Genomic DNA, 17,239 nt, shown 5'->3' with positions numbered 1-17,239 from the left:
CCTATATTTATCTGAAGGGTGCGTCATGGAGAGAAAGAGAGTGGAGAATGGACTTGGGGAATTGTGTATTAATTCCCTAGTCCTTGTGCCTTTATTTATAGTAATAAAGAGGAGAAAAACTTGTTTTCCAAGGAATACAAAGTCTATTAGGAAAGATCTTCTAGATTATAAAGGATCCCTAACCTATCTCTACTTAAGATTTATACAATCACAATATGTATTAGAACGTATGTCACAACAAAATTAAATTATTTTTGGGTAATTTTTAGTTTTATTTGACTTATTGGGTTTGATGGCAATTTCGTAAATAATGTGAAGTTGTGTTAACATTTTTGGGTTAACATGTGTTAGTAACAAACTTGGAAGAAAGATTTGATGTTGCATGTTGAGCTTGGCCTCAACTCGTGGGATTTAATTTTTTGGGTCCGTCGTATGTTATTTTTGTCATTTTCATTAAGGTGGTGCTATTCACATACCCATCTTTTACCTCTCACAAATTTCTCTCAATTTTCAATTGTCGAATCGAATGAATTGAAGAAGGTCAATGAATAAAAATTAATAAGAATGTGTGGCAGGTAAAAAGGGATGTGCGAATAGCGCTACCCTTTCATTAAATCTCAAGCCATTTTTATGAAATAAAAGTTGTAGATGATTTTTTTTTAAAGAAAAAGTTGGCCTAAAACTCTTTTATTAAAGCTCTTATTTTTAAGGACTCTTTAACACAAATTGTAAAGTAAGGAAACAGTAAATTTTTTTAATTATTCTCAATATTTGACCATCGGATTAAATTAATTAGACAGATCAATAGATAAAAATTAACAAATTAAAATGTGTGAATAGTCTTGCCAGAAAAATCTGTTGGTAGCATTGTTTTATGGTGTAAATTGAAGAGAGAATGATTAAACGTACGATAATATTACTAGAGTCGGCCTTTCCCAACTTCCAGGCTTTCAGCTCCCAAATCTGGATCCACCATCTCCCGCCATTCTGCCACCACTCCGCCACCTGACTGCCCCTAAAAATGGGAACGACGACGCTGGCGCCGGGACTGTCCCGGAAGCTGAAGAAGGTCTTGGAGTGTCGCACCGACTCCCCCGATGTGCTGGCCTCACTCAACACCCTCTCTTCTTTCTATTCCGAAAATACCCCTCAGTCGCGGCGGAACCTCCGATCCACCATCGAGAAGCGAGGCCTCGCCACCAACCTCGAGTTCCTCGAGGCCTCCCTGGCAGCCCAAGAGGCCTTGGATCGCGTGGAGGACGAGGTCAGTGCCTTGTCCACTAGCTGCGACAAGATCGCCGTCGCTCTCAGCAGCTGCACCGCCACCACCGGTGACATTATCGCCACCACCGAAAGGCTCAAGCAGGAGCTCAACGTCACCACTCAGAGGCAGCAGATCGTCTCTTGCTTCCTCCGCGATTACCAGCTCTCTAATCAAGAGGTATCCATCAAACCAATTGCGTTTATAAGTTCTGAGATTTGATTCTATTGATTGATTTGGGTTTTTGTTGCGAGATTTGAATCAATTGATTTAGTTGTTGATTTGGGTTCTGGTGTTGATTTGTGTTGAGATTTGAATCAGTTGGTTGATTTGTTGATTTGGGTTTGTTAGATAAGTGCATTGAGGGATGAAGAACTGAATGAAAACTTCTTCAAGGCGCTTAATCATGTTCAAGAAATTCATGCCAACTGTAAATTGCTCTTGAGGACTCATCACCAGGTACTCTTTACTCTCATTGAAAAATTTTCGGGAGCCAGGAGACATGAAAGGTGATCCTTACTCAATTACAATTCACTTGCAGCGTGCCGGTCTGGAGCTCATGGATATGATGGCTGTCTACCAAGAGGGAGCGTACGAGCGCCTGTGCAGGTTTTTATTTTCTTACCATCTTCCTTAATATGCGTATGTATGAGGTAAATTTCTCTTCTCGAATGGTCTAACATGTTATCTTGGAAGACTGTCAATCTAGACCACTAATTAGGTGAATTCTTGTTTACATACGTGGCCAAGATTACAATATGGCAACATAACATTCTTTGATACGGCAAGAGAACTGAGAACATTACCTATATGTATAATTGTTTCAAAATTTTGAGACTAGCATTTTGCTGGGATAGATGAGATATGATGTATGAGTCTTTAATTATTCCTGTGTTCTAGGTGGGTTCAGGCGGAATGTAGAAGACTTGGTGACTCTGATAATCCTCAAGTTGATGATCTTTTGAAAACAGCAGTTCGTTGCCTCAAGGAAAGGCCTGTGCTTTTTAAGTATTGTGCAGAAGAGGTGATTCTCTGTGCTAACCATTTCTCCCTTTTATCTATTACCTTGCTTATTCACTTGTCAGTGAATCTTCTAGGTAGCAAACATGAGGCATAATGCATTGTTTAGACGGTTTATCAGTGCTCTTACACGTGGAGGACCTGGTGGAATGCCTCGACCGATTGAAGTTCATGCTCATGATCCCTTACGATATGTTGGGGACATGCTAGGCTGGTTACATCAGGTGTGAAAACAAAGATCTTGGTTGTGTTGCGCTTCCATTTGTGAATTATATTCATCGTCTGTCTTTTCTTGCTCCTGTTGCAGGCCTTAGCATCTGAGCGGGAACTTGTCTATGCGTTACTGGATCCAGATGCTACGGGAGATACAAGTCCAACCAGAAACCAGTTCTCCAAGAGCCCTGAGAGTGATTCTCGAAAGACAGAATCTGATTTGATGTTTGTTATGGATAGAATTTTTGAGGGAGTTTGCCGGCCATTTAAAGTAAGAGTTGAACAAGTTTTGCAGTCCCAGTCCAGTCTCATAATTTCATACAAACTAAGTAATACCCTGGAGTTCTACAGTCACACTGTAAGTGATGCCTTTTCATATTCATCAATGGAATAAGTTGATCCACATGTTATCTGGCTTTTCTTTTCCTTTTTCCCTAATATATGGCTGTCTATCTACTTGCTACTTGCAGGTATCAGAATTTATTGGGAGAGAAACAGCTTTATCTGATACATTGTGGACACTAAAAGATGCTGCTCAGAAAACTTTCTTTGATATTCTGAAAACCCGAGGGGAAAAGCTTTTGAGGTACCCTCCCCTTGTTTCTGTTGATCTCTCCCCTCCACCAGCAGTAAGGGAAGGAGTCTCACTGTTGCTAGAAATAGTTGAGACTCATAACAGCATGATGCTTCCAACTTTAGGCAAAGATCCTTCTTTTGGTCCAGTCATATCTGCTTTACTCGACCCAATTGTTAAGGTGCGTTGTGCTGGACATTTCGTTATGTGAATGGCATGATTGATAAGCTTGCTTCTGGTTTCATGATGGTCAAAGCAACATTGACATTAGTCTTTAGGCATGCTTGAAGCTTCAAAACTGTCACATTCCCATTAATTAGAACAAACTTACTGAGAACTTCCTTTGAGTGCTTTGCGCCTATTGTTGTGAGTTTGTGTAATCCCTCAAACAGTTGCTTTTTATATTAGTAGAACCACTCCTGTAAATGATTTAAGTTGGCACACCTGGCCTTGGAAGCCAAACTTGTTGCAGACTCGCAGTGTGGAGTCAAATCTTGAAACATCATACTGAGAAAATTGTTTCGTTGTACCTCTTTTATTAATCATGTTACAAATTTAAAGGGATTCAAAACCGTGCTGATGCACTCCATGTGAAAATTAGTCTCTTTAACTCTTCAGTCAGAAATTGAGATCTGAGATTGACGTTTAATTTATTAAATATGTTGAATTAAGTTCCTTGCTTCTACCATTGCAGATATGTGAGCAAGCTGCAGAGGCGCACAAGTCCAAGGGAGTTGGCCACTCTTCAAGAAGAAGTAAGATGAGTTCTGACTTAGGTCAATTTGGTAAATCACCAGTTGACGCACTATTGTCCAGCAGCAATTCTGCCCCGTCGTCTCAGGTTTCTTTTCTCATTACTTTCCTAGCCTCTAATTTCAGATTAATCTCCAGCCAGTCCTAGGATATCGTGGCTTACTGTTAGATTTTGTTGTAATTCTCGTCAACTCTAGTTTGTATCTGTTCCTGGTGCTAAGTTATGATGAATCCCATGTCAATCTATACCAAAAAAAAGTGCTTTTAAAATGGCTGAAAGCACTTTCGGTGAAAATGTTTTTGGAACCAATTCTTAATAAAAATGCAAGTGAATCCTGGAAAAGCACTTAAAGTGCTTTTAGAACCCAAAAACATTTTCGCTAAAAGCACTTTCAATCATTTTAAAAGTACTTCCAAACGAGCCAAAAGTACAATGATGGGGTCTTATTCTTAGAAATTTCTGTAACTACCTCTTTTCATGCTTGTTTCAAAGATTTTTGTGACGCACTCCAATATTCTGATCAATTGCTTTATTCTGTATTTATGCTTTAAGGCTAAAACTAGATTTCTGAGATTATCATGCTCTGCTACAAAGCCGAAAATTCTGGTACCAAAGATATTATTATACTTTCCTCAGGATTTTAGAATCTTAGATATACAAAAAGGACCTTGGTACTAGAACCCTATCTGCAAATATTAGATTATCAAAACCAGCCATGACACGGGAAATTGGTGTATTTTTTGAAAATAAAAGGTCCCTGTATTTAATGATATATAAATTGGATCGTGAGTCACTTGTGCATAATCTTCCTCACTGCTTTCGTCCTAATGCCTGTTTAATGGATTGGTGCAGTCTAGTGAAACATCCTCTAAAATTTTCCTCATCAATTGTTTGTGTGCCATCCAACAACCATTGCTTGGGCATGAGGTCGCAGTGGAATATATGAAGAACCTGGGGATGATGATAGATAAGCACATGCAAGCCCTTGTAGAAAATGAAGTCGATACGATCCTTAAAAGATGTGGATTGTCGCAGAAGATGACTTACTTCCGTGACTCACTCAGCAAGGAGACTGGCACTACCCCATTGGTAGAGATAGAGGACACTTCTCCAGCATCTCTTTCCGAGTGTTTGAAGGCTTTCTTTGGGCTTGTCTTGGGAAGTGAAAGTTCCCTGCCTGAATTTGAGCAGATGCAGGTTCCGAAGTTGCGTTCTGAAGCTTGTATCCAAGTGGCTAAATCATTGGCCGAAGCATATGACCTTACGTACGAGGCAATTATGGATCCCAAAAATGACTACTCAGATCCTAAGTCGCTGGCGAGGCACCCTCCAGACCAGATAAGGACCATTTTAGGAATATGAAGCACTGATTTTTCTTCTCCCCCTTACATTTGTGTTACTCTCAGATTTTCTCGTTCTACAGATTGTTGAAAACTCATATCTCCGTCGGAACAAGTTTTGTTGGATATGCGATTGTGAAATGTTAATATTATTTAGCAGAAGAAGAATTATATGCAAGTAAATTAATCTCTGTAATGGAATAAACAAGTTGTTCAGTTGAATTTCTCTTACGCCGAATGACAGATGCGTGGAATTGTGAACAATTTTGCTCATTTGGACTACTAATTGATGTGTGGATGACAAACTCCAGCGGCGACGGAGAAAACCCTGGCATGCAATGCTGTTGTTAAAACAGTAGAACAAATTTTCCGTTTTCTGCTAACGCATTGATACGAATGTATAAAGTTTTCTTATACAACTTCGTTAAGGCTCCGAATTTGGGGTTTAGCTTTCCAACGGTCTTGAGTTTTACTGAAACCACAGAAGCCACAACAGAATGAAGCGGCAAGCGTTCCTTGCGTTTTATCCCTTTCTCGTGTGTGCGTTCCATGTGTGGTTAGTCGGGCGACGGGCTAGGACCTAGCGCCTAGACGGCCATGCAGACCAAACGGATTTAAGTATATTTATTAGATATTGTATAAATAGCTGCCTATTTATACTTTAAAAAATACATAATTGTATTGTGATACATAAATTGAAAAATAAAATGACTTAGAAATTATAATGTATTGGGATACATATTGAGTATTAAAACATAATGAGTGTTCATTCAAGAATTCAACAAGTCTCTTACATTTTCTTGAAAAAATAAAACGCAAAGGGAAAGTTATTAATTTTTTGTACAAGTGGGAGTCCCAACCTAGAAATCGGTCTAGGCGTCCTTTCTTAATTTTCAAACCCCTAAGAATTAATCGGGACGGTGGCCAGCCACCTAAGCGAGAATTTTTAGAACAATGCTTACATCATTCACCAAAGCTTGCTAAATTTGTTCCTCACTTCTGCATTTACAGCAACGAATTGGCAGATCTACTGATCAACATCCGCATCCCGGGAACTTGAGCGACAATTGGCATGATTCTGCAAACACCTCAGGTTGGTTTCACCAGACATCATTTGTTGAGATTAAATCCAACCAGTGTCACCCGGTTGCACCAAGTCCCTTGGCTGAGATTAAAGAGAGAGATTGTTAGCTCAACGTATAGCTACCAAAACTCCTTGAGAAAACATGATCATCCACCAGTAACGTGAATTTAAAAGGATTTAGCACCGAAATAAACGAAAGAACAGGATTTAGTTGACGATATATGCCGTAATAAGCATTAAAATACAAACTGATATGTGCAACAAGCATTATCAGTTTGCACTTATTACAGAGGAACCTGCAAGAGGTTCAAAGATTTTTTTTCAGATGCCGATAAAACGCAAATGATTCTTTACAAATACCGGCAAAACAACAATGACAAAGAAAGCATGATAATCATCCCAGGTTAGTTATTACGAACGGAGTATGGAAAATGTAAATAAATTTTGAAACTTAGTTTGAAGGCCGAGCAGAATAGGTAGGCCCATAATTCAGGGAACTAAAAGAACACCACACATTCCGGTCAAAAGTTCAAAAAAAAAAAACAGATGAAAGTTTAACCTAATACTCATGCATCTGAGCTAGTAAATTACCTGAAAAAAAAAACATCCGTCAAGTTTTTCCAATGTATCATTCAACAGCAAGGGCAGCATCGGGTTGAATGCCATATTGTGCAGCAGGTTTCTGTAACTAACCAATAAATTCAAACAGACAAAAGAAAAACAAACAAAGAATTGAAACAATGTAGAGGGCTACCTTTTCATCTTAATGATGCCACACAAAGTTTAACTGGCGCAAAACCATCCATTATGTATTACTATCGCTTTCAATTTTCATGCTTCAAGTTCCACCAACTGAAACCGTTTAGCTTGACAGTATTCTGTTACAAGCTAAAAGTTGTACTTTAGGGCATAATCATCCAATGAAGTATTCTTTATATACTATCTATGTTATGTATATATACATCCATATATGTAAGAATGTGTGTACATATAAATACGCATTCACATATACGCGCACACACACACACACACACACAGAGATTACATAAGCCCAAAAAGAAGAAATATTAACAGCAAATCAAAACAGTATCAAAACCAATATATTAAAGCATAGTCTGAATTTATAACTTTTAATCAATATGTTTGCTTATCTGCGAGACTGATAAAAAAACCAACGGAAGTCCAAAAGTCTTTGGATACCATTGTGAAAAAGTGAATGTATAAGATCATTCGTATTATCAATTGGACATATTCAAAGAAAGATTGCTCAGAAACAATACATATATGCCTTTCCAAAACTAAAAAATTAAATAGCATAACACAATGAAATAAATAAACAGAGCCCACATACATAACACACGTAATCAACAATTATTTAACTTGAAAGAGTAGGCAAACCTTCAAAGAATGAAAAAATATACATGCAACTGCATGCATGGCACCTGTTCCCTCAATGAAGGGGAAGAAGGTTCCAACATCACTTTAGCCGGATTTTTCTATTATACTAACTGGCCCTTCTAAAATTAGAAACCATCTCCTTTGCTAATTGACTAGCCTTTTGTATCTCCCCACATGAACAGAGTGTAGCAACTTGCTTATAGCAATCGTCAAAATCTTTAAACTGAGACCATCTCCCTCCACCGTCATAATTTTCCGCCACCTTCTCTACTTTCTTCATTTCACAAAGCTGAATATCCAAATCTGCACCGGTGGAGGTTACAGAATTTGAAACAACTATACCAGAAGGCTCCCTGTCATAAGGCTTGTCTAATTTAAGAAATTGTTGGTGATTATTAGGTGAACCTCTAACAGGGAAAAACATGCACCCAATTTCATTAAGGACAGTAAGTGATTCTTCGATACGGCCTTGCTCACATAAAGACGCAAGAAAACCTTCTAATGAATCTGTTTCAACCTCAACATCAACTCTATTTATTAGCTCCAAAACAGACTGGGAGTTGAGCATTTCTCTCAAGATGGTTCTGGCTTCTTCCATCCTTCCCTTAGCGCATAGACCTCTTAGTAAATATAAGAAACCCAAAAAATCAGGTAATGTATCTTTTTCCTTGAGCTCAACAAAGAATTCAAGAGCTCCTTCTATATCACCCTTTAGACAAAAGCCATTGATTATAATACTAACAGTGAATTCATCAGGCCTGAGGGATTTTAAGTCCAATTCATAAAGAAGCTTCAAGGCATCATCCATATCTCCAATTTTGCAATAACCATCAATAATCAAGTTGTAAACATGTGTATTTGGCTTAAAGCCCTTGAGAACCATCCTCTCAAATAACTCCTTGGCATCCAAAAGAAAACCCTCTCTACGTAAGGCATCAATCAATGTAGCATATGTGATTTCCGTGGGTACCAAATTAATTCTCTCTAATGAATCAAATAGCCGAAATGCTTCAACAAGGTGGCCTTGGCGGCATAATGCATTTATAACTGAATTATAAGTGATGATATCAAGGGCCACTCCTTTATTTTTAGCAATACTACACAAATCTAATGCCTCACTGATATGTCCTCGTTTACAAAGACTATCAACCATAAGTGAATAATCAAATGCATCCAGGATAGGTAGAACATCTCCGGCCACCATGACAAGTTTATATGCATCCAAAACTCTACCAGTCTTTATAAGTGTCTTATAAAGACTAACAGGCAAAGTGACGGCTGCAGGCTTATCCTTCATTTTGTCTAGAAACCAGAAAGCATCATCAACATTCTTCAGACTTATGTAGTAAGCTAGAATCTTGCTTACCGTGGGTTCTTCTAGGCCATATTCTTTCACAAAGATGGTCAAGAAGGATTGAGTTAGCCACTCTTTCCCATCACTGATAAGACCTTCTAAAATTGAACAGTAAGTTTTGCTTGGGGCAACTGACCCTTTCCTCCTCATCACCAAATACACTTCACATGCAGACTCAGGAAAACCTCTCCTGCACAAGAAGCTGATAGCATCATTGCAAACAATATCATACACTTCTGTCTTCAAACTATCAATCCGTCGAACCAAATTTATAACTCCAACTGCACTTTTGTCTTCAAAAATTGCCTTCAACAGAATATTATAGATACCTACATCCAAACCTAAACCTTTCCCACTGAGTTCAATAAATACCTCTGTGGCCATATCTACCATTCCCTGCTTACAGAGCGAACTGATAATACAATTATAACATGCAACGGAGGAACCTAGTGTCCTTCTGAACTCATCAAATATCTCAAGTGCCTCATCCATTCTACCAACTTTACAGTACCCGTCAATCATTGTACAATATGTACTGGAATCTGCAACCAAACCCTTATCTGGCATTCCCTTGTATAGTATATAAGCATCGTCAAATGCCCCCACCATGAACAGTGCTTTGATAAGTATGTTACACATAACAACATCCATGTAGACTCCGGCTTCCTCCAATCTTCTCTTCGTTTCAAGAATCCCCGTGATATTTTCTTCCTCAATATATCCATGTAGCAGCGTACTATATGTAATTGTATCTCCAAGTATACCCTTTGAGATCTCATCAGCCTCGCATGTCCTCCCAAATTTGCATAATCCATTAATTACAGTATTGTATGTGACAATGCTTGGATTAATCCCCCTCTCCTCCATTTTATGTAGCAAATCAAAAACATCATCGAGATCTCCTCTCATGCAGGACCCGTGAATTAAAGTTGCATACATGAATTCATCAACTACAATTCCCAAATCTTCAACCATCTTGAAAATAGCAAATGCCTCCTCCATTTTCCCTTTCTTGCAAAACCCCAACAGGATGGCAGTATACGTGATCAAATTGGGTTCAAGCCCATCTTTCCTCATCTTTATTACAATACCGAGCGCTTTTTCCACATCTCCTAGCTTGGAAAACCCATCTATCATAATACTATGGCTAATTGTATCAGGTCTTATGCCTTTGTCCACCATCTTTCTATTCTTCCGAAATACCTCCATTAGAACCCCTTCCGAAATATAACCACAAATCCAAATACTGAAGAAAACAACATCAAATGCCCAACCTCTCTTCTCAACCCTACAAACCAAATCACAAACCTCATTAACTCTACCCAATTTACAAAGAGCACCTGCAAGTGCTGTATAAGTCACAACATTAGGCTCTAAAGCTCCCGAAGCCACAGCATTCTTGAAAAACTTGACTGCGATTTCCGGCTTCCCAATCTTACAAAACCCGGAAATTACTGAACTAGAAACAAAATTATCAAAAGGGTACTTAACTTTCTCATCAGTCATCAATTCCAGCACCTCAATTGCCTTGCTCATATCCCCCTGATTGCTAAACGAACGAATTAACGAGCAAAAAGTGAAAGAAGAAGGAAAAATACCGTAGCTCCCCAAACAATCCCGCAACACCAACAAAGCCTTCTCGGGGTCTTTCCGGTTGACACATAGGCCTTGAATCAGAGAGTCCCACATCCGATTCCGCCGCAAACTCGAAGCTTCGACCATCCGGGTCCTCATAAAATGCTCTGCTTCTTCATATTTCTGCAAGTTTAGGAGAGCCCAGGTGAGAATTACGTGCGTTTGGGCGCTGCCTTTGATTTGGTTGGACTCCATTTGGGAGAAGAAGTGGACGAGGGTGTCGAACCGGCGGGTTCGAGAGAGGAAGAGAAGGAATTGGACGATGGATTTGAGAGTGGGAGAGAAGCCGCTTTTGAGCAGAGTCTGAAGAGGTTGGGGTTCGGGGAGGTTGGTTCGGCAAGGAGATGAAGAAGAAGAGAAGGGTCGGATTAGTTTGGTGTGGAAGATTGAGGAGAAGAAGATTATCATTGTTTGGGAATTTCTTGAATTTGTGTGCTGCTGCTTCCCCTCGAAGCGTTGAGTGGGGGAGTTGAGTTTGAAAGCTAACCAAACATGCGGAAAAGTGTTCCATGCTGCTGCGCGGTGACGCTATGAGTATTGGATTGCCTCATTAGACCGTGATAAAATAAAGTGTAAAAAAATATGTTGATTAAGAAAAGTTAATATAGGTTTCGGTTCTAGGTTGGAAGACCCGTCAGAACCTATAAGCACATAGCAAACTTTAATACTGTTGATAGCTCAAGATTATATAAACATATAGCAAACCTCAATACTGAGGGTAGCTCAAGATTATATAAGCATATTGCAAACCTTGTCCCTCACCGATGCGGGATAACTCTCAACACACTCCCGCACGTGTGGCGGATTTTCAAGTCTACATGATTAAAAAGATGCTATGTATATATGATTATTCGTGTATGTCTCAGTATTCGTGACTGTGTGTGCAAGTTAGGGTTCCACAAGCGAGGAGTTCCCAAAATTTCAAAGTTGGGCCTAATCTCAACTTGGACCAGTGGACTGTCTCTTCAAAGTTAGCATTTCACCCCACTCATTCCCACTTTTTCTCAGCTCCCAAGCCACCCAGAGAAGCAGAAAAAGTACCTCAGAAAATATGACCAACACCAGCTCCATTCTTTCCCCAAATCCGTTAATTCAGTTGAAAATCCAAATCCCCCCCAAATTTCGCGCCAGAAAGTTCCCCACAAATTTCTTACCAGTCTCCGCTCGTCTCGACGATTCCAAAAGCACCTCCACCGACCCCCAACTCAACCTCTCCGTCCTCCGCTTCACACTCGGTAACTCTCTCGCTCTCTTTCTCTCTCTTTCTCTGGACTGAGATTTCGATTGTGATGGATTGATGGGTTTTGGGTAGGAATACCTGGGCTGGACGAATCCTACTTACCAAGATGGATTGGATATGGGTTCGGTTCGCTTTTGATTTTGAACCATTTTGTTGGTTCCACTGCAACCCCAGCACAGCTTGTAAGAGAATGAAACGTTTTTTCTTGTGTTGTATTTGTTTCAGTTTGTGTTGGATTTTATGTTAATTTTTGTGGGTTTGTGTGTTTTTTGTTGGGTTTTCGGATAGAGGACGGAGGCTTTGGGTCTGTCTTTGGCTGCATTCTCTGTCGCACTTCCCTATCTTGGAAAATTTCTCAAGGTATACTTTTCAAGGCACTTATAAATTCCACTTAATTAGATTACAATTAACATTGGTGTTAAATTCATGATCCGATTGATGCTGAAATTCGATGGATAAGCGCTTCTACGGTGCAAAAGATATGAACTGCTAACAACCCTTAGTTCCATTTTACTTTTGAAGATGATACAGCATTTCTGTTTTCCACCGGCTTAACCGGATAAGAGAATACCATTTCCTTATGTGAGTTAGAATAGGCAGAACTAGTACAACTTATACCATTCAACACTGAGAGTTCAATCGTAACCCAGTTCCCATAGAGAAAACAGGCGATCACTCTGTTTTTCTAATAAAAAATTTCGAATATGCGAGTAGCTTGTTGTGTGCACTGCCTACTCAGCCTTTTTGTAAGCCTGATTATGTGGAGTTATATTGCAGGGTGCTACTCCGATGGATCAGACGACCATCCCACAAGGGTGTGAGCAAATATTTGTTATATCACATAATGTCTCACATACTCAGAAGGAGGACTTGGCTTGGGCTACATACATATTGTTGCGCAATACAAACACCATAGCAGTGGTACACAACAGGTTTTTATTACATTTGGAACTTCACAGTAAAAAAATTTACCTGGCAGATAGATGGAGAGACAAAATCAATATTATTTTGGATGACTATGTAAAAAATTCTGTTGTGTTGCTAGAGAGTGATAAGTAACTGAACAAATAAATTATGTGCTTATGTTTGCAAATGTTTCATATAAGCTCTTCAGATGCAGTTGTTCCTAATATTTCAGATGATATCCGTACAAAATGAATTGTGTATACGCGGCTATTGGAACATACCAGATGAGGTTTCAAAAGCCAACGCACTTGGTTGGCTTGAGAAACAGATTGAAAGTATTGGCATTTCTGATTTGAAGGAGACCCTATACCTATCTCAGATTGAAGGTAGCTATAACTTGTGCATTATTTAATCAGCGCTTTTTTTGAAAATGACTGTCTTTTCTTGGAATAGTATTGAAACCTTGATTCATGTTTCAGATTCTGGACTTTGGGAGATGCTACCGCAGGGGACTCGTTCTCTCCTTGTACAACCGATTCTCCAAGTTGAGCATTCAATTGACAATGCGATCCAGAAAGTTGAGGGATTTGTCTTGTTGGCTTCCACCATGAGGTATGCATATAGTGATAAGGACAGGGCCTGGATTGGTGCTCTTACAAACAAGTTCAGAGGTAAGCAATAAAGATAGAGCCTTGATAGGAGCATTCCCGTAAAGAAAAAAAGCCCCAGAACATATGTGCAGCTTTGTATAGCATGTGAATTACACTGCAGCAATTATTATTTTAAATGCAGCTTTTTGGTTCCGTTGATCTCTTTTGTGATTCATATAAGATTAGCATGAGAAGAAGTTTTGCTTTTAGTTCTTTTAGCACCAGAATAGGAGGAAATACAGAAAAATGAACACAGTATTAAAAGCAATATTAAATTTTAGGATTAAGTACCTAAAATTCCCCAACCTTCTAGTCTCATTCCAGATTGGTTTCAACCTCTTTAAACATTCTAAACAAGTACCTAACCTAGTGAAAATGTCACATCTGTTAAGCCCCAATTAATTTTTCAAACCTAGATTATGTTCAAAATCCACCAATTGGGTTTATCATAGTCAACATTAATTTTAGTTGCCTCAAAATTTTAATTTCAAACATAGATTATGTAATATGGAACCCAATGAACAAACGAGTATTGAATTAAATAAAAAATAGACACAAATTGAAATTATATTAGGAGGGCAATCTCTTGACAAAGAAGAGGGTTAAGAGTTCAGATAACGTTTCAATGAGCTTGTTTCTGCTCGTGATTTCCTCATACGCCGATTCTCGGCTTGTAAAGCTTCTAGTTCTTCTTTGTGAGTGATGAAGATGGTGGTGATTGCATCATGACAGTCCATACCATTTCAGCAACCTCCATGACCTTCTTTTCGATGTTGGCGGCTAGAGTTGTAGGGTAAAGTTAGTGGTTTTGTGTTGGTTTTAAAGGTGATGGCATGGTGGGGCTGGTGGCGACTGTTTGTTGATGGATGACATGCTTCCATGACCTTCGAGTGATTTTGGAGACAAAGTATGGTCTAGTTAATTTACAAGATTTTTAACTAAGCCTTAATAGATGTGACATTTCAATAGGTTGGGTACTTGTTTGGAATGTTTAAAAATGTTAAGCCCAATTTAGAATGACACTAAAAGGTTGGGGGGTTTTAGGTACTTAATCAACAATGAAACAAATATTTGGTAAAATGATTGGGAAAGGGCAGAGAATTATAGCATATGAATTATGTGAATTTCACATAGAATTAGTAGACAAGAACACATTACTTGCCCACCATTCATCATCAGGGCCCAAGTTATAGTAGGAATTATGAAGGGAAGGTGGTTTTGTATGTGTTTTAGTTAAATTACACTTTTGTATACACAATTATTAAGAATTTAAGTGATTGAGTTTTGTCCAGAAAACGGGGAACCAAGGCCGAAATGATTATCTCACCTCGCTTCCCTTGTTGCCCGGCTTTGGTGGCCTTGAATTGTCATCACCATTGTTCGTTTGTTACTGTAACGCTACTATCGGTGTTCTAGTTGCCCCCACTCATGTTTTCAGATTGATTTATCAAAATACAGAATCTGAAACCTATCTCTTTGAATTCCGTCATTTCGAAATTTCTTAGTACTATCATGTACTTCAAACTATATGTCTTGCTAAACGAAATATGATATCCAAATTGGTTGGTTGCCCCAAATCTTACTTCTTTCTCAAGAACGAATTCACCCGTTTCGGTGGCTATCAGCCGTTAGAAAAAATGAATCTCACAATTCATCTTCAATGGTTGACAGCCACCGACACGCACAGAAAGACAATGTACTTCATGGAGTGGAAGAGTCAAGAGTAGTTTTGGAGTAATGAGTCAGTTTCACCAAAAGGTCAAGAGAATTTCTACGTTTGCTTAACCACTAAAGCAGTAAAGCAAGAATTAATAATGCTCCCACTCATATGACACTCAAATCATTATCTTTCACAAACCTTAAATGGATTTCTTTTGACTATTTCACACAATTAATTACTTTTAGTTTAACTGCAAACCAAACTTCACCTGTGTAAGTTTATCTTACACTGCTGGTCTCAAGCCCAGATGAAAGAGGAGGGGAGCGCGTCAAGTAATCGACAATCGGCACTCCATTCTCATGTTGAATCCCTTATGATAATGAACTCTAAACGAAATTATCCGACCCCACTTAATGAGATAAGACGTTATTGTTGTTGTACTTAAACTAAATCCAAAACGAAACAATGGATGATTGAATGAACGGTCAAAAATTCAATGGATCCCGAGTTTCATTTGATGTTTGAACCTTATCTTGGTTAATGATGCTAGTCAACAACACGAGGCCTCTCATATCATGATAAAGACTGTTTATTTTTAAATTGAGTAAATTGTAACCTTATGATGCTAATTAACATTTATTTTATTTTCTAACATGTTTTACTTGGTCTCCTCATATTTTATTTTCCAGTCATATCATATTTTCAAGTTGGCTTGGAATTTTTCGATTTCGTCATTAAAATTTTGAATCGGAATTCAAATATTTTAAAACCAATTCGACGGAAATTGGAATGTATGCACTTGAGATTCTAACATTTACAATTTTGATCCGAATTTTTTTTTGAAGTGTTCCAAGCTTATTCGATAAAAAACCTTCGAAATATTGTAATTTTCTAATAGTTATTTACTAAAATTATGTACTTTGTGATTAACTTTTATATTTTTATAATATTGATAACGATAAACATAGTACTACGCTACATATTTTCATTGAATTTATATAGAAGCATATACAAAATATAGAACAATAAATAGCATGTAAAAAAAGTTTGAGATATAAAAAAATGTGTAAAATATATGAATCTCAAACTCTGTTTCGAAAATTTTGAGATTATTCCGATTCCGAAAATTCTAAATTTGAGACTGTGTTATGATCGAATAAAATTGAAAACATTGATTCCAATTCGATCATTCTGAAAATGAGATCAAATAAAATTGAAAACCTTGTTTCCGATTCGACCGTCCTGAAAATGAGCTGAATGAAAAGTTGTGGAGTCAGGTTAGTCCAAATTCAAACAAAATACAACGTTTAAATAGTTGATAAACCGTGATTATTTGCGAGTAGTAGTAATATGTGGGATGTTCACTAATGGCGGCGATTCCTGTTTAAGAAAGAAATGGTGGACAATGAGTTTATTTGTTATTATTGTTTGGGTTGTGCAATAAAACTAATACTTTGTTTATGATTTTGGTTAACAAATAAATTATACTATGATGTTCTACATTAAATATAAACAATAATATCCAAGGCGTCATCAAATACGTTATTAATTTTATTAGGCGTCATCAAATACGTTATAATATTCTGTTTTTTTTTTAAGCAAAGACGACTTGGTTTCTCAACTACAAAAGAAAATATTTTTGTACACCTGTTTTTATGTCAAATTCTATTTTGTCTTCATGAACATGTACGGAAATAAAAGCTCAAATTTGAGAGTACAATTCTACCAACTTTTGAAGTAAATGATATTTTGTTTGATAAATTTAAAGGCTGTTTGATATTCTTTTTAAGTTTAGAAAATTGAAAGCTTGTTTGAAATCTATTTTTTGGTTTGAAACTGCAAGTCAAAATTAAAGCTAAAATTCGAAAACTCACAAAAGTAGTTTTTGGGTTTGTTTGATAACCATTTAATTTTTATTTTTTTCTTCATTTAAAAAAAAATTGAAAACTAAAAACAGAAAGTCAAGGGACCGTTTGATAGTTTTTCTGTTTTCAGTTTTTGTTTCATTTTTTTGAAGGCCGAAAACCCATTTGGTCAATTCTTTAATTAAAAAAAAAAAACTAAAAATTAGAAACTGAAAAACAAAAAATAAAAACTACTTTCTTGAGTTTTTAAAATTTAATTTTTAATTTTCATGAAGAAAGTGGGAT

At 37.7% G+C, this 17,239-nt stretch overlaps 3 protein-coding genes across 7 annotated transcripts; 2 read left to right on the top strand and 1 right to left on the bottom strand.

The window, feature by feature from the left end:
• The first annotated feature begins 889 nt into the window (after positions 1-889).
• LOC126596242 (conserved oligomeric Golgi complex subunit 6) lies at positions 890-5,384 on the top strand. Its single transcript, XM_050262759.1, has 9 exons — positions 890-1,441; positions 1,613-1,720; positions 1,803-1,870; positions 2,162-2,285; positions 2,359-2,505; positions 2,589-2,852; positions 2,965-3,249; positions 3,763-3,909; positions 4,675-5,384. Exons 1-9 carry the CDS (start codon positions 1,022-1,024, stop codon positions 5,182-5,184), a joined length of 2,073 nt encoding a protein of 690 aa, XP_050118716.1. The 5' UTR covers positions 890-1,021; the 3' UTR covers positions 5,185-5,384.
• A 486-nt stretch (positions 5,385-5,870) lies between these two features.
• On the bottom strand, positions 5,871-11,182 carry LOC126596241 (pentatricopeptide repeat-containing protein At5g57250, mitochondrial-like). Of its 5 annotated transcripts, none has more exons than XM_050262757.1 (4): positions 7,668-11,182; positions 7,001-7,134; positions 6,838-6,928; positions 5,871-6,327 (listed from the first exon to the last, which is right to left on the bottom strand). In XM_050262757.1, the coding sequence occupies exon 1, from the start codon at positions 11,039-11,041 to the stop codon at positions 7,751-7,753; it is 3,291 nt and encodes a 1,096-aa protein (XP_050118714.1). In that variant the 5' UTR covers positions 11,042-11,182; the 3' UTR covers positions 5,871-6,327; positions 6,838-6,928; positions 7,001-7,134; positions 7,668-7,750. The 5 variants fall into 5 exon arrangements, with proteins under 5 accessions (XP_050118714.1, XP_050118711.1, XP_050118712.1 ...); XM_050262754.1 differs by having other exon boundaries at positions 7,001-7,124; positions 7,668-11,181; XM_050262755.1 differs by lacking the exon at positions 6,838-6,928 and having other exon boundaries at positions 7,001-11,182.
• A 337-nt stretch (positions 11,183-11,519) lies between these two features.
• Positions 11,520-13,588, top strand: LOC126595102 (protein COFACTOR ASSEMBLY OF COMPLEX C SUBUNIT B CCB2, chloroplastic). The gene is made up of 6 exons (XM_050261445.1): positions 11,520-11,868; positions 11,946-12,055; positions 12,162-12,233; positions 12,651-12,794; positions 13,012-13,165; positions 13,259-13,588. The coding sequence occupies exons 1-6, from the start codon at positions 11,685-11,687 to the stop codon at positions 13,459-13,461; spliced, it is 867 nt and encodes a 288-aa protein (XP_050117402.1). The 5' UTR covers positions 11,520-11,684; the 3' UTR covers positions 13,462-13,588.
• The last annotated feature ends 3,651 nt before the right edge of the window (positions 13,589-17,239 follow it).

The sequence above is a fragment of the Malus sylvestris genome, chromosome 13 (genome assembly GCF_916048215.2).
Source record: "Malus sylvestris chromosome 13, drMalSylv7.2, whole genome shotgun sequence".
Classification (NCBI taxonomy): domain Eukaryota; kingdom Viridiplantae; phylum Streptophyta; class Magnoliopsida; order Rosales; family Rosaceae; genus Malus; species Malus sylvestris.
The sequence above is the reverse complement of the archived record's forward strand: the minus strand, read 5'-3'. Positions and strand labels throughout refer to the sequence as shown.

Bases quoted from the DNA above. Each gene is read 5' to 3' on its own strand.
- LOC126596241 (XM_050262755.1), bottom strand. From the start codon at position 11,041: ATGATAATCTTCTTCTCCTCAATCTTCCACACCAAACTAATCCGACCC.
- LOC126595102 (XM_050261445.1), top strand. From the start codon at position 11,685: ATGACCAACACCAGCTCCATTCTTTCCCCAAATCCGTTAATTCAGTTG. The intron at 11,869-11,945 runs GTAACTCTCTCG...GGTTTTGGGTAG, and splicing joins CGTCCTCCGCTTCACACTCG to GAATACCTGGGCTGGACGAA. The intron at 12,056-12,161 runs GTAAGAGAATGA...GTTTTCGGATAG, and splicing joins CTGCAACCCCAGCACAGCTT to AGGACGGAGGCTTTGGGTCT.
- LOC126596242 (XM_050262759.1), top strand. From the start codon at position 1,022: ATGGGAACGACGACGCTGGCGCCGGGACTGTCCCGGAAGCTGAAGAAG. The intron at 1,871-2,161 runs GTTTTTATTTTC...CCTGTGTTCTAG, and splicing joins GCGTACGAGCGCCTGTGCAG to GTGGGTTCAGGCGGAATGTA. The intron at 3,250-3,762 runs GTGCGTTGTGCT...CTACCATTGCAG, and splicing joins TACTCGACCCAATTGTTAAG to ATATGTGAGCAAGCTGCAGA.